General features: G+C 48.8%; 1 protein-coding gene across 5 annotated transcripts in view; it reads left to right on the forward strand.

Moving 5' to 3' along the window:
* Positions 1 to 13,097, forward strand: part of GRIK4 (glutamate ionotropic receptor kainate type subunit 4) — a 180,264-nt gene that overhangs the window by 154,419 nt on the left and 12,748 nt on the right. For all 5 annotated transcript variants that reach the window (XR_010616437.1, XM_065697041.1, XM_065697044.1 and 2 more), the window contains exons 11-13: positions 540 to 647; positions 1,620 to 1,823; positions 8,751 to 8,864. Coding sequence is in view for 4 of the 5 variants with exons in the window: in XM_065697041.1 (XP_065553113.1) it covers positions 540 to 647; positions 1,620 to 1,823; positions 8,751 to 8,864 (426 nt within the window). In the remaining variant the exon portion in view is untranslated. The remainder of the gene's footprint in view (positions 1 to 539; positions 648 to 1,619; positions 1,824 to 8,750; positions 8,865 to 13,097) is intronic.

Genomic DNA, 13,097 nt, shown 5'->3' on the forward strand with positions numbered 1-13,097 from the left:
CTCAGTTTTGGACCTTCACTGTAAATTCAGACTTTCAGCACTTCCTGAAGTTCTTCCAAGCTGTGTCCATAACACACAGCGCACGTGTGAGTGTTGAGGGATGGCAGAGACTCCCAGCTGCACCTCACTGGGAGCGATGAGCTTGCAGGTTTGGCTGTGTGGAGTCTGCTGGGTAAGATGGACCCATCTTGGTGGCATATGGGGACAATGCAAAAGGCTGCTTGGCTACCATGAGCTGCCCATCACACGGCTTTTTCCTGTGCAGGGCTTTTCCACTGCTACACAAGGACACGTGAGAAGGCTGTGAGCAGGGACAGGATTTTGGCGTTGTATTTTGATGGGGGAGTGCTGGGGCCGTGCACCAGTGTGTTAATCTTTCTGCTGGCCCTTTGTGGGGGTGCACTGTAAAGCTAATGGAGCATTCATAAGCACCCCTTCCAGGGCCAGCTTTGATGGTTGTCTATCACCAGAGCCATATGGCAGGAGTGTACAGTAATTTGCCCTGTAAATTCCCTTATTGTGCTGTTTTATCTCTCCAGATCGGCCACTGGCACGTTTCTGAAGGACTCAGCATGGACAACAGGATCTTCTCCTCCAACATATCAGACAGTCTGTTCAACACCACGCTCATTGTCACCACCATCCTGGTAAGTGAGGGGGTCACCTACAGTTCCCATTAGCTCTTCGCCATCCCAATGCTCAGAGGTGTCAATCAGCTAGGATATTATTCCCTCTTCCTACCCCCGTTGGCCCCCAGCATGCAGAGCTGAACACTGATTTCATAAAGAACAGACGATCCAATCTCTAATTACAGCACTGAGGACAATTCATGACAGTGTAATTAAACTCAAGTTGATGTTTCATATGGAAATGATATTTGATGAGTTCAGAAGCAGCTGGGGAGAGGACTAGGATGGGGATAAGTTGCCATTTTACATTCACCTCGGAATGATGTTCTTGTTTTGTGTACAGCTGGTAAGTTGGAAGGGACAATTGTCCCTTCTACCCATAAAATCACTGAAATTGGCCAAGGTGGGTGCAACTTTCATGAACCAAGACTTCACATCTGCAGGCACCACTGTCCTTATTGCAGGTGCTGCTTGTCCTATGGTTTTTCCCAGTGCTCCTTCATAAAAAATACTCAGAATCCTGAAGAACTCTGTGGGATGTGAGGAAATAGTGCCAAAAGTTTGTTGAAAAGAGGGACAAACTGAAGAAGTGGCTGTATGCCAAGTGAGGCTCGAATCTGTCCGTCCTGCCGTAACTCGGAGCAGTCACTGGGCTGCTTTGGCATATCCCATTTGGAAACAGCCCCCAGCGCGTGATCTCTTAGCTCAGTTTCGTATCCTAAACTGGGATAAACCCGATGCGCTTCCAGCATATCCCTGACACAGCAGGGACCAGTGAGTACCAGTGTAGAAACGGCTCTGTTAGCTTTACACCTCGGGTTCCCAAGTGATCAAACCAGCTTTCCACATCTCTTATACCCTGGTCGAGAGGGGTACATTGGGATTGGAGGTTGGCCTGGGTGCCCCTGCTCTTTGTGCCCTGTGCTCAGCGCCGTGCTGGTGGGATACCTCGGCTAAGATGGGAATGACAGCTGCCCAGTTTCAATGCAGGAAAACCCTTACTTAATGCTGAAGTGGAACCATCAAGAGCTGGAAGGCAACGACCGCTACGAGGGCTTCTGCGTGGACATGCTGAAGGAGCTGGCGGAGATCCTGCGTTTCAACTATAAGATCCACCTCGTTGGCGATGGTGTGTATGGAGTCCCTGAGGCAAACGGCACGTGGACAGGGATGGTCGGGGAGCTCATTGCTCGGGTAAGTGAATTAGCTGCTCTTTGTAACTGTGCTCTAGTGGGACTTGGCAATGAAAAGCCCTGGTGCTTTATTAAGTGCTCCAGAGTGATAAGGATGGATGGGGGTTTTAGTCCACTTGTGAGTCTTTGACCAGAGGGTCTCCATTTAATGTGTTCTCCCAATGGTAAATGTGTTTGTGGTGTTGATGCGACAGCGTGTAAAGTACTTAGAGGGAAGCAAATGAGAAGTGCATTTCTATGCAGAAAAGTTTGGGCAGATTTATTTCAGCCCCTTAACTTTGAGTATTGTTTTCGGAGAACGTTTTTTGTCTGCTTAAGTGTGTGGCTTGAGATCCTTTCACAGCTCTGCTTTGCAGCGTTGCTGCACAGCAGCTGGGCTGAAACCTGAATGCTTTGGCTGGGTTAGACAAGAGCTCTGAGTTCATGTGTGCTCTGCCTGTCCCCATCTCCCTGCTCTTTGTTTTCCTCTTGAGTTAAAGGCAGTCCTTCCCCAGGGATCCTGAAGCTTAAATACCGCTCACAAAATGCTCCAAGATCCTTAGTAAAATAGGCTTAGCCAAAGCTAACATTAAGATTGATGTTATTTAAACTAATACTTCCTTGCTCACTGATTTCTACCCTGCCTTGTTATAACCGAAGCACCTGTGAGAACCCAGCGATAGTTTCTCAGCTGGCAGCAAATCCACAGTGAGGTGTATCCATGATAATCCACTGCATGAGAGGAGCCTCTGAGCCCACCCATCGTTATCCTCACAGCAGTGGCACGTCCTCCTGCAAAGTGCAGGAGTAAGGGCCCCAATCCATCCCCTGTGGCTCCAGGCAGGGGTCTGGGGCTCCTGCTTTCCTCCGTGCTGCAGACGATGAGCGAGCATCCCTAGGAGATGCCCACCAGCATCTGTGTGCTTCTTTCCAGATGGCCAGAGGGACATGGCTGACACTTAACCTACCTTAGGAGCTTCATTGGAAGTCAGGTGGGACAGCTTAATGCCTAAAAGACTTTCTAAAGGCCAGGGTCAGGGCACGGTATGGACTGGAGATCCCTCCTGAACTAGCACACTGTCTCCTGCGTCGCCTTTCCCCAATGGAATGATAGTTCCCGACGCCAGCCGAGATCCCACCTCCTTCTGCTTCTACTAAAAAGCCTTCTGCAAGGTTGTTTGAAAATGCTGGGGGCTATTGGCATAGTTTTTATACATGTCTCTGTGTGTGTATATACACACACACACAATTACTGCTCCGCAATGCTGCTTTTGGGAGGCAAGAAGGAAGGCGCAGAGAGCAGCGTGTGATCTGTGCAAACAAAGGAAGGGAACAGCCATCAGATTTTTGGCCTACTAACCTTGGCAGTGCCTCTTCATTAAATGGGAGCTTCTGGAGGGTTGTTTTTCTTTAGTGCTAAGTGTTTTAACTTCATCTTCGCATGGAAACCATTTGTTTCTTCTGCAGCTCGAGCCTTATTTAGGAGGATTTTCATTTCTGTTTCGGCACTATGGAGCTAGCAAAGCCTGTGTGATGCTAAATCAAAAGCTGGAGAACAGACAAAGCTTTCTCTGCTTTGCTCTTCCTAGGCCCTTTAGAGTCTTTATAATGGCTTCAGCAAGTTTTTGATCAGTCCCAGGGACTGGCACTTTGGATCAGGTCAGCGAGGGCAGAGCTGGCCACGTGCGTGCTGTTGTGTTTATTCAGGGCTGCCTGGGATATTGCTTTCTGAGTCCGTTTCTGAGCCAAAGGGGCTCCTCTCCTTCCTTGACAGTTTGCCCCCAAAGGGGTTTGTTCCAGCCCCTTGTTCATCCCCTGTCTTGCTCTGAGGACCGCTGAAAGCATGAGAGCCAGCGCATCCGATGCTGGGCACACACATTCCTCTTTCAGTGGGTTTATCCCCTGGCCGCTTTTCTCCATGCATTCTTCAGCACAGAGAGGGGACATCAGTTGGGACACAAACTTCCCAAATCCTACGCAAAATAAAAGCTCTGCTTCTATATCTTTCTGCAGTGCTGTATTACTGTAGGGAAGCGATTCCTCCTTTGCACCGATCAGAAAATAAGGCTTGTCTGACATGCGCTTGGTGTGCAGGACCAGAAGGTCAGACAATTATCCAGCTCCATGCAATACCTTTCCAATATTATTTTTGCCTCTGTAATCCCTTCTGTGGCACTGAATCTCTTCAGAGCAACTGTAGGCTATATGGGAAAAGTGTTTCATTTTATTGCTTCTAAATTAACCAGCTATTGATTTATTCTTAAGTGCTGAAAATTGCATTACAGCTAATTGTGAGCTATGATATGATTGAGAAGGATGCTATATGAACATAAATCTGTTGTTGACCCAAATTTACCAGTACATATCTTATCGACCTGCTCACAAGGCAAATTAAGAGCTAAGGCTGAGGGGGGCCGGGATTAGGGGAAGAGCTGTAGAGTCTTCTGTGTCTAAGTCAGCAATCTTGATCCAAAATCATTTTAGAGTGAGGGAGATGAAGCTGTCCATCTCATGGAAGGGTCCTGCCTTGGGAGCAGCAACACCATGAACTGAAAGGGCCTTAAAGCTTTTTGGATGATGGTTTTTCCGGCTTCCTTGCTGGTGACAAGGTGGTGTTTTACAATCAGAGGTGCTGTCCCTTCAACTGCTCCAAAGATGGGGAAGGGCAGGAAGGAGAAGATGGTTCATCGTTGGCAGTCCTGCTCTCCACGTGGCAGTGGGTGTTCAGAGAGAAAAGCTGTGTGTGGGTGAAGGGAGGGGGAGTCTGTTTGCACACTTATTGTGCTGGCAAATGTGACACTGGGGGGCTTAAGAGGGTGGGAAGCAGGCAGGTGTGGGAGCTGGTTAGGTCTTGCTGCTGTTCCCCATTCCTTTGTGCTTCACCTTAAACTGGCTTTTGCCATGGGCATGGTGAACACCTGGCACAGATGTTTTCCTCCCACCCAAGTGAGGAAAGGTGGATAAAGGCAGACCTGAGGCTGACGTCTGTACTGATTGCTGACTCTCATTGCTGGCTGTGGCTGAAGTGGAGGGCTGCAGCCTCCAGGGTTTGCAGGCTGTCACTTGTCATGTGTCAGAAATCATGCGTGTCCTTAAGGAAAATTCAAACACTGGTTTTGAGTGACCCTCATCTGGCCCTGCTTTGAAATGCAAGAATATGCATCTGAGTGCACAACCTGCCTCCATCAGTAGGAGCTGCATTACCCAAAATAGCTCCTGTCAAATCAGATGGGCAGTTGGAGCGGAAGCAATCAGTACATTGATCCGGTGGCAGAGCTGTACTCCTTGTGCCATGGGACAGATGTGCAGATGCAGAGAGACTGCTCTGTCATTGCTGCAGGCTGCAGCCAAACTGCTGTGCCTTGTGCTCAGGTGGGTCCTGAAGGTTGAACACTGATTTTGGCTTTCTAGAAGGCTCTTTAAACATGGAAGCAGTGTAAGAAATAGCTTTCCCTAACCTTGGTCATGCTTTTATGGGCAGCACTGGTGAGAATGATGCTCTTACGGGTACCCAGGGGATGTAGCATCCAGTGTGCTGTTCAAGTCAGGGATTCCTGCTCTGCGAAGAGCCTCATGCTCCCAGAGCTGTCCTTCAGGTTTGTTTTCCATGTTTCTGACACAGAGACAGCCCAAAGCCTTTCGCCGCTGGGACTCTCACTGTGTTCTGTGTCCGTAGCTTGACAGGAGGTTGGGAATCACTGTGGGGCTGGAGCAGAGCTGGTCTCCCAGCTGGTAGCCCGTGGCATGGGAGACTTGGGTGGGATCCTCTCTGTCCGGGCTGACATCAGGCCCCATTCATCACCTTTAGTGCTGAGATGAGTGCAGGTGCCTCCTTTGGGCTGTGGCAGTCCCTGCAGTTTGCTTCTTAAGGCTGCTTAATTGTTGCTCCTCTTTAGGAGTCCAGCTTGGCCCCTGGGTTTAGCATCCTTTATAGGGGCAACGTGGGCCTTGATCGCATGGTTAATGCCAGGTGTGGTGGTGGCACCTCATGCTTTTATCTCAAACCAACAGCCCACCGGGGCTTCCTCTGACCTATTGAGAGTTTGGGCTTGTTTAAGCAGTGTCTTGTTAAGGAAGTGTCTGTCTCTAGTCCCAAAATGCTCTGGGTCTTTTTCTAAGCTTATTTCACACTGACATTTATAGCTGTAACTGTGCTGGAAGGATGAAAATCAAGCAGGGTTTGCCCCTTCTTCCCCGCATCCTTTTCCTCCTGTTCTCTTTCCCCCCAGGGCTCAGCTGTGGACAGAATGCAGAAGCACAAAGCAAAATCCTTTTCTTCCTCAATGCATTGTTCAGTCCATAAAATGCCAACTCCTACCCGTGCTCGGGTGGGGAGGGCTGGAGAGCACTCAGGTTGGCAGAGCTCCTGTAACTAAGATACACTGACCTCAGTGAATCACAAGAAGCTTGGTTAACATCAGGAAGGAAAGTAGAAGCATGAAATGGATGGTGTTCAGGCAGGGAATACATGGCCTGCCATTCCCTGATCAAAGTTTATGGCTGTCAGAAATCGGCTCTTAACTTGCACGACTTCTGAGCCTGCAGAGAGAGTGAGTGAGTCTTTAACAAAGCGCAGCTAAAGCCACAAGGAGCCAGGTTCCTGGCGCAGGGCACAGGAGAAGGAAGATGTGCGTGTGCACGGGTTAGAGCAGGCTGTAAGCTCTGATGCTGGCGTAAGTCCTGAAAGGGACTAAAGTTGACCAAGCAGGGAATGAGCATAAGGAAATCAGCTCTGATGGCATGGAAGGACCCTCTGGAAGAAAGAGAAGGGACCCGGGCACAAAACCTGTGTGTCCCAGGGAAGGCAGCCCTTCTGCGCTGTTTCTGCTCCTTAGGCAGAGGGATTGGGATGGCTTTGCATTCTATTTTGCATAGGGAAGAGCAGCTTTCAAGATGTTGCTGCCTACGTGGTCTGGAAGGGTCCCAAAGGACAGTAGCAGGGGAATAACCAGGGTGCAGAAAGTTCCCTGACTGCATCCCACCTGTGAGAAAGCAGGGTATGGGGATTTAGCTGGGTAGACCTGAGGGCCACACTGCTCCTTTCAGCAGCACCTTTGTGTTGGCGTCTGGACGGGAATGGAAATGTCCTTGGAGCTTTTGCATGGCACACTTTTGATGTAGCATATTTACCATCTATTTAGTCTACAACTTTGCTGGTAGAGCTGTATTCTGTTCGAAGAACTGGGGGAAGAAATCTGTTAGAATAAGCTGTATCTTCACAAGGGGCTTTCCTAGGAGAGCTCTCCCCATGACAATAGTACCTGCAAACCCTTTTGAGTATAGACAAGAGTGGTTTAGGAAGCTTTAGGCTCTCTTGGTGGATAATATCCCTCACGTGCCATGTTCCACAGATGAACTGGTCCCATTTCAGTAACCTGCTGGTGTTTACACAAGGCTCAACTGCTCACACACGGCGTTATGATTATTGGTGCCTTTTTAAAACCCTGTGGGTAAATGTCTGGCTAGGCAGAAATTCTCCCTAGCTCGTAATTCATTGCAGCCTGAACCTCCTAGGAATCCGTAATAGCTTCTTGGAAACAATTGCAGAGATCTGGCACTGAGCTTGTCCAATAAAGCAGTCCTGCATGGACTGTGAAATATCACCTTCCCCGTGACCCCCTCATCACTGGGCAGGCTTGCGGAAGACCTTTCTTTTCTCTTCCCTTTCCTTCATCCTGCAGGCTCCAGCAGTGCTGCTCTTCCCTTTTGCAATTCCAGCCTTTCACCGGCCCTGCCTCCCTGCCTGCCTTTGAGTCTGGTGGGGGCAGAGGTGGGGAAGCAAAGCTCTGCTGGGAGGTGATCAGTCCTCCTAAGTGAAGCAATGCGAAGAGCAGTAGGGTCAGAGAGCACGGTAAGTGTGATGCACGCCCAGATGAGCCTTTGTGTGGTGCATAGATCCAGGGAGATAAGCCCCTTATTTTACCGGGTCTTTGGTCCTGATGGTGCCTTGGCTTCTGCACAGACCTTATGAAACACAGGGACAACAAGTGCAGATAGTTTTTCTTTTCCTCCCCTTCTCTTTTTCCCCTTGTATAACCACCATCCTCCAAAGCAGGCAGACACGTGTTGAAGGGAACGGAGAAGGTTAAATTTTGACAGAAAGCAATTACAGACATTAAAAGAGCTACAGTAATAAAAAATAATATTTAAAATTCAAATCCCTTATCTATATTACAAGGGTATTAACATTGGAAGAAATTCTATTTTTTTTCCCCAAATCTCATTTACTTTGCAAGTCATTCTGGAAAATCTTATGCCAGTCCTCTGAATTTTTTGGAGGCTCATCTGCAGTTATGGAAGTCTGGGGCCGGCAGGCTTGTAGACTCAGGCTATGGGGGGTAGTGATGCTGCTGTGCTATGCTGTCCTACCTGTGGTGCTTGCAAGTAACACTCTTGACTGGAAGGGAGCAGCTGTGTTCAACAGGGGCTTTGGAAGGGGGAGCTTGTATCTCGGTCAGATTGGTACAGTAGTGATTGTCTCGATGGCTCCTGTTTTGCCAGGTCTTAACCCATTCAGCTAATTGAAATGGCAATCAGGCTGTGAGCACCTGGGGCAGGGGTTACCATTCTGTTTGCTTTAAGCACAGTGGGCTCCCTACTGGTTGTTTAGTGCTTTTCCAACCTTCAAGTATAAAAACACCCATGTGAGGAAAGGGAAAATGAGGAGAATGGTCCGGAGCACAAGGCGAGTTAAACTTTGGAGTGTGTTTGATCAGGGCTGATGCGAAACCCACCCGGGGAGAGGGATGTGGGAGCACAGCCTGAACTAGTGGGCATCACCAACAACGCGCTGTTTCCATGGAGCCTCGGGTTTGCCCTACAACAAACGCACCCCCACAAGGATGGGACATCCATCCTCCAGGAGCGGGTGTCCTGTGTGGGCCTGGCAGGGCTCTGCTGCTTTCCTAGGCTCAGGGTCCTGATCCTCTCTGCTCTCCTTTCTCTCCAGAAAGCCGATCTGGCCGTGGCGGGGCTGACCATAACCGCAGAGCGGGAGAAGGTGATTGATTTCTCGAAGCCATTCATGACTTTGGGAATTAGCATCCTCTATCGAGTTCATATGGTAAGAGGTTTATTTTATATCCATTTATGTCCTGCCACTATTTGCATGCGAGTGTGCCGAGATAAAGAAGAAAAATTAATGACTCATAAAAACGCTTTTGTTTCTTAATTAAGCGCAAATGTGCTTGACCTTTATTTCCCTCTTTCTTCTGTCTTTCTGGCTTGTGGATTCGATTCCTGTTGTTCAAATCCCCCATCTCTGCTGGCTCTGCTTCCTCCTCCTCCCATACTGCACTTCCTGGGGGGCCATGAGCAAAGCCCTGGTCCTAAATATCGTAATCTCAGCTGCGTTCCCAGCCTCTGTGGTTTGCAGCCTTGCTGCCTCCTCTCATCTGAGAAGGCCAGGAAGATACCTAGGATTGCTTTCTCAGCTGTGACCTCTTGTAGATGCTCTACACACAGATCGGTGCTCTGCTTTCTTCATCACAAGCAGGCAAAGGGAAAAAGGCACCCCTTGAGCGGCCCAGGGCACTGCGCTGGAGAAGGCACACAGCGGGATGAACTCTGCTACGTACAGTTAACTCCTTGCCCTGCGCTGGCTCTGTTGCTCTGCCCTCAACCCTTCTTATTTGCCTCCTCTCAGTTGTTCATGCTAAAGATCAGTAGGTTCTGCCCAGGGGAGGCTCCTTGCAATTAGGATGCTCTCTGCTCTGCACGGGTGCTCTCAGTCCCCCTTGCTTCTGGCCAGGAAGGAGTGAGAAGGGAGCTTGCCGTTGTTTAGCAACTGGCTCTGGCTGCTGCTCTGCTGCATTCAATAATCTCTTGCTGTCCAGTAGCAGCAGTGGTGTGGTTAGCTGCTGCCACCCGAAAGGCAGGTCAGGCATCACGTGGTGGCTGTGGCTCAGAGCAGAGGAAGCACATACATGATGTTGTGTCCTGTCTTCGCTTAGGCAACACTCGTCTTAAGTTCTCATAGATTTTCTTGCGCTCCCATTTTCTGTTTGTTCTAGCTTCTTCCTGAAGCTCCGGAGAGGACAGGTTTCCCCCATATGGGCCACACAAAGACCTTGGTTCCCTGGTATCACAGGAGGTGAGCTCAGGCAGCCAGGTCCTTTGCAACAGGATGTCTTATTATTCCCGATCCGCAGTCTGCCAACATGCTCTGTACAGTGCTGAGCGTGACACGAAATAGAGTCTTGGTTTCCTATCAGCTCAATAATAGCAGCCAAAAGGGTAAAACAATTAAAGCTGCCTCTCCCAGCCACCCCCTCCATTCGGAAGGCTGTTAAGGATGCAATGTTGGATATAGGCATAAACAAACTTGTGCATACATCTCTGTGCCGAGGGGCTGCTGCCAGGAATAAACAAGTAATTAAAAGCTGGTTCAAATTGTGTTTCCTTTGGTATGTGCAGAATTTAGCATCAATGATTTAATAGATCAAAAAGGGTCAATCTTCAACCTCCTGGGAATCGAATGTAACTGCCCCTTCCCTGCTACACTTGCCTTTTCAGGCCTGTGGATCCAGGAGGTCTCTTGCCTCGATTATACTTGAGTTTCTTGCTTTTTCATGTACATTAGTAAAGTTTGGGGATTGGGTACCCTGCGTGCTCTGCCTCTGCTTTACACCATAACCTTCAGCATGTCCCTTAACAAGGCATCATTCCCTGAACAGCATGAGGCTGATGTTGCCTCCTCCAGAGGAAACACAGGAGCGTTGGCACAGGGTTTGCGTGTGATCTGCTCTATAAGTACAAAGCATTTGCTGCTGCCTCTGTGCAAGGCCAATATAAATGTGTCTGATGCATCTGCTCGGAGTGTAAGTTCCTCAGGGCAGGGACCATCTGCTGCTCAAACTGGTACCAGAATAAAGCATGTTCCATCTTGCCCTTCAGGCATTCACCAAACCGAACAGGGTTAATAATTACTCTTAAGAAGTGTAGGCAAATGATTCCCTGCTGTTGGTCAGGACTTGGTCTTCACTTGCATGATGAAGGACCCAGTTAGGACATGGAGTATGGTTGCTGCCCAGTGATCCAGGCAGGCTTCTAAAGGGGATCTCCCAGGTCAGGTCACCCCATATGAGCCCTTCTTTGCTGCATCAAGGCCATGAGCAGTGATAGCAGGGGCAGCAGGGACATCTCCCCTTCTCTCTCCAGCACTTCACTCAGGTCTTTGTCCAGACCCTTCCTCCTTTGCTCGAGGAAGAGTGTCTGAGAGCTGTGTGGCTATTAACTTGTGAAACTGATATTTATTTAGCAAGGAGAGGCAAGATAGCCAATTGCTCTGGTTTTCCTTGAAGGATGTGGCTTGGAGAGCAGCGCAAGACAGCCCCATCAGCTCCTATCTCCTGCTTTCCCTTCCCCAACCCGACAAACATCTCTTCAATGTCTAAAATTGCAGCTGACACACGTTAATCACAGCGCAGCTCGAGTGTAGCCTAATGAATAACCACAAATACATCTCTTGTCTCCACACCCTGGTCTCCTCCCAGTGTGATGACATTTACTTGAATTTCCATGTTGCTCCAGTGGCAAGTGATTTGTCCCCCCTTTCTCCTCCTCAGTCACCAGGGTGCCTGTGTCTCTTATCACACGTAACCAAATATGTCAGCTTTAAATGGGGCTGTCATTTTTCTCAATTTCACTTGTTGTGATATAATCAAGTATGGATTTTGAACACGGGGACTCTAATGGGCTTTGTGACTTGCAGGCTGCTAAAAGAAAAGGTTTGCTTGCTTTTATTATGTCCCCTTTCTGACCAGCTGGTGGGACCTACGGAAAGCAGGAGATAGAGGAGTCCTGAGCAGTTACTCTGCTTGGCAGAGAGCTGAAATCAGGTGCCCATTTCTGCACAGAGGGATGTGGAAGTCAGGTTTATTTGTAGCATACACATGCTTTTACTCACGTACCTGCCTCTTTGGCAGGGAACAAGGGGCTGGCTCACACGTGATGCTGGCTCATCAGCCCCTTAAAGTCCTTATGAAAAATGTTAGGTTTGGTGTGTACGCTGGAATAGGTGAGTTTAGGCCAAGCGAACGGATGCTTAAAGTGTTTCTACTTGATTGCTGTGGAAGACACGCAATAGGAAGGACTGGATGAATAGCTCCTTTAGTTAAGCCAGAGGAGGCTTGACAGCCAAGGCAGAGGAGCTGAGCACCTCTCCTGACAACCCATACTGCTCTGCCAACAAGCTTCTGCCTCACTGAAGCAGGGATGGGAGCAACTGCTGGCCCCGGGCATGCCCTGGGCCATGGTACACATTGGCCTGTTCGCTGTGAGCCATCTGGCAGGCAGGGAGTCCATGAAGTGTCTTAGAGGCCTGAACACAGACAAATCCAGGACCATGCCGTATAGCTCCACATTCCTCCTCTTCCTGGATGTTCTGCACGTTCAGGCTCTTTGCTCACCTGTATCTGCCCAGAAAACTGCTTCTCTCTGGCTGAAAATGAAGCTCTCCAGTGACTGAGGGTGGTAAATAAATCTCTGCTGCTTTCATCTGAGGATTTGCAGGAGGCCTTTATCAATTATCGGGCATTTTGAACATTTCTATTCCAAGAAAAATAGCTCTTCCAATTAACAAAGCTGTATTGGGACCAGCTAAAAATATCTGACAGACTCCAGATATTGTCATTCCCATCTTCAAAACAGACAGATAAGAGAGAGTTTGTGCCCTCCGTGGGAGCAGAATATCTTTATTCTTATCCACAACTGTGAATGAAAAGAATATGTAGCGGCAGCCTGAAAATGACTGTAGCTGAAGAGAACCAGAGCTACTACTACTGTACGGTTACGGGAGAGAGTCATTGCCAAGCCTGAGAATTAAAGCTTCCAACACAATTTCCTTAATGAGTGTAATTTATTGACAAACTGCCCCAGAAACATAGAGAAGACATCGAGGCCTTAATTACAGAAACGAACTTTGTTACCGGAGCATCTCACAGGGGAGCCTCAGCCAAGGCATTGCCAGTGCCTAGGAGTTTCCTGCCAGCGCTGGGATGCTGGGGAGGGATAAGCCACCTGGAATCGTCTTCTGCTCGAGAAGCTCCAGTTTGCTCGTCTGAGGGCAGATGGTGCCCTTGACACCTTGCAGGTTCTCGTTGCCTTATTTCATTCCTGAGTGTGTAAACAGCTCTGGAAGAGAAGAGGCAGCTCAGCCTTAACTCATCTATTTGTTAAAAGACTTAATAAGCCAGATTCTGGAAAACTGCTAACATAGATCCCAAACTCATCTTGTCCTTAAGGATACAGGGGTAGGATGTTATGGTATGGTCTTTCCTGTAGAAGCTTTCTGAGA

The sequence above is a fragment of the Lathamus discolor genome, chromosome 17 (genome assembly GCF_037157495.1).
Source record: "Lathamus discolor isolate bLatDis1 chromosome 17, bLatDis1.hap1, whole genome shotgun sequence".
NCBI lineage: Eukaryota > Metazoa > Chordata > Aves > Psittaciformes > Psittacidae > Lathamus > Lathamus discolor.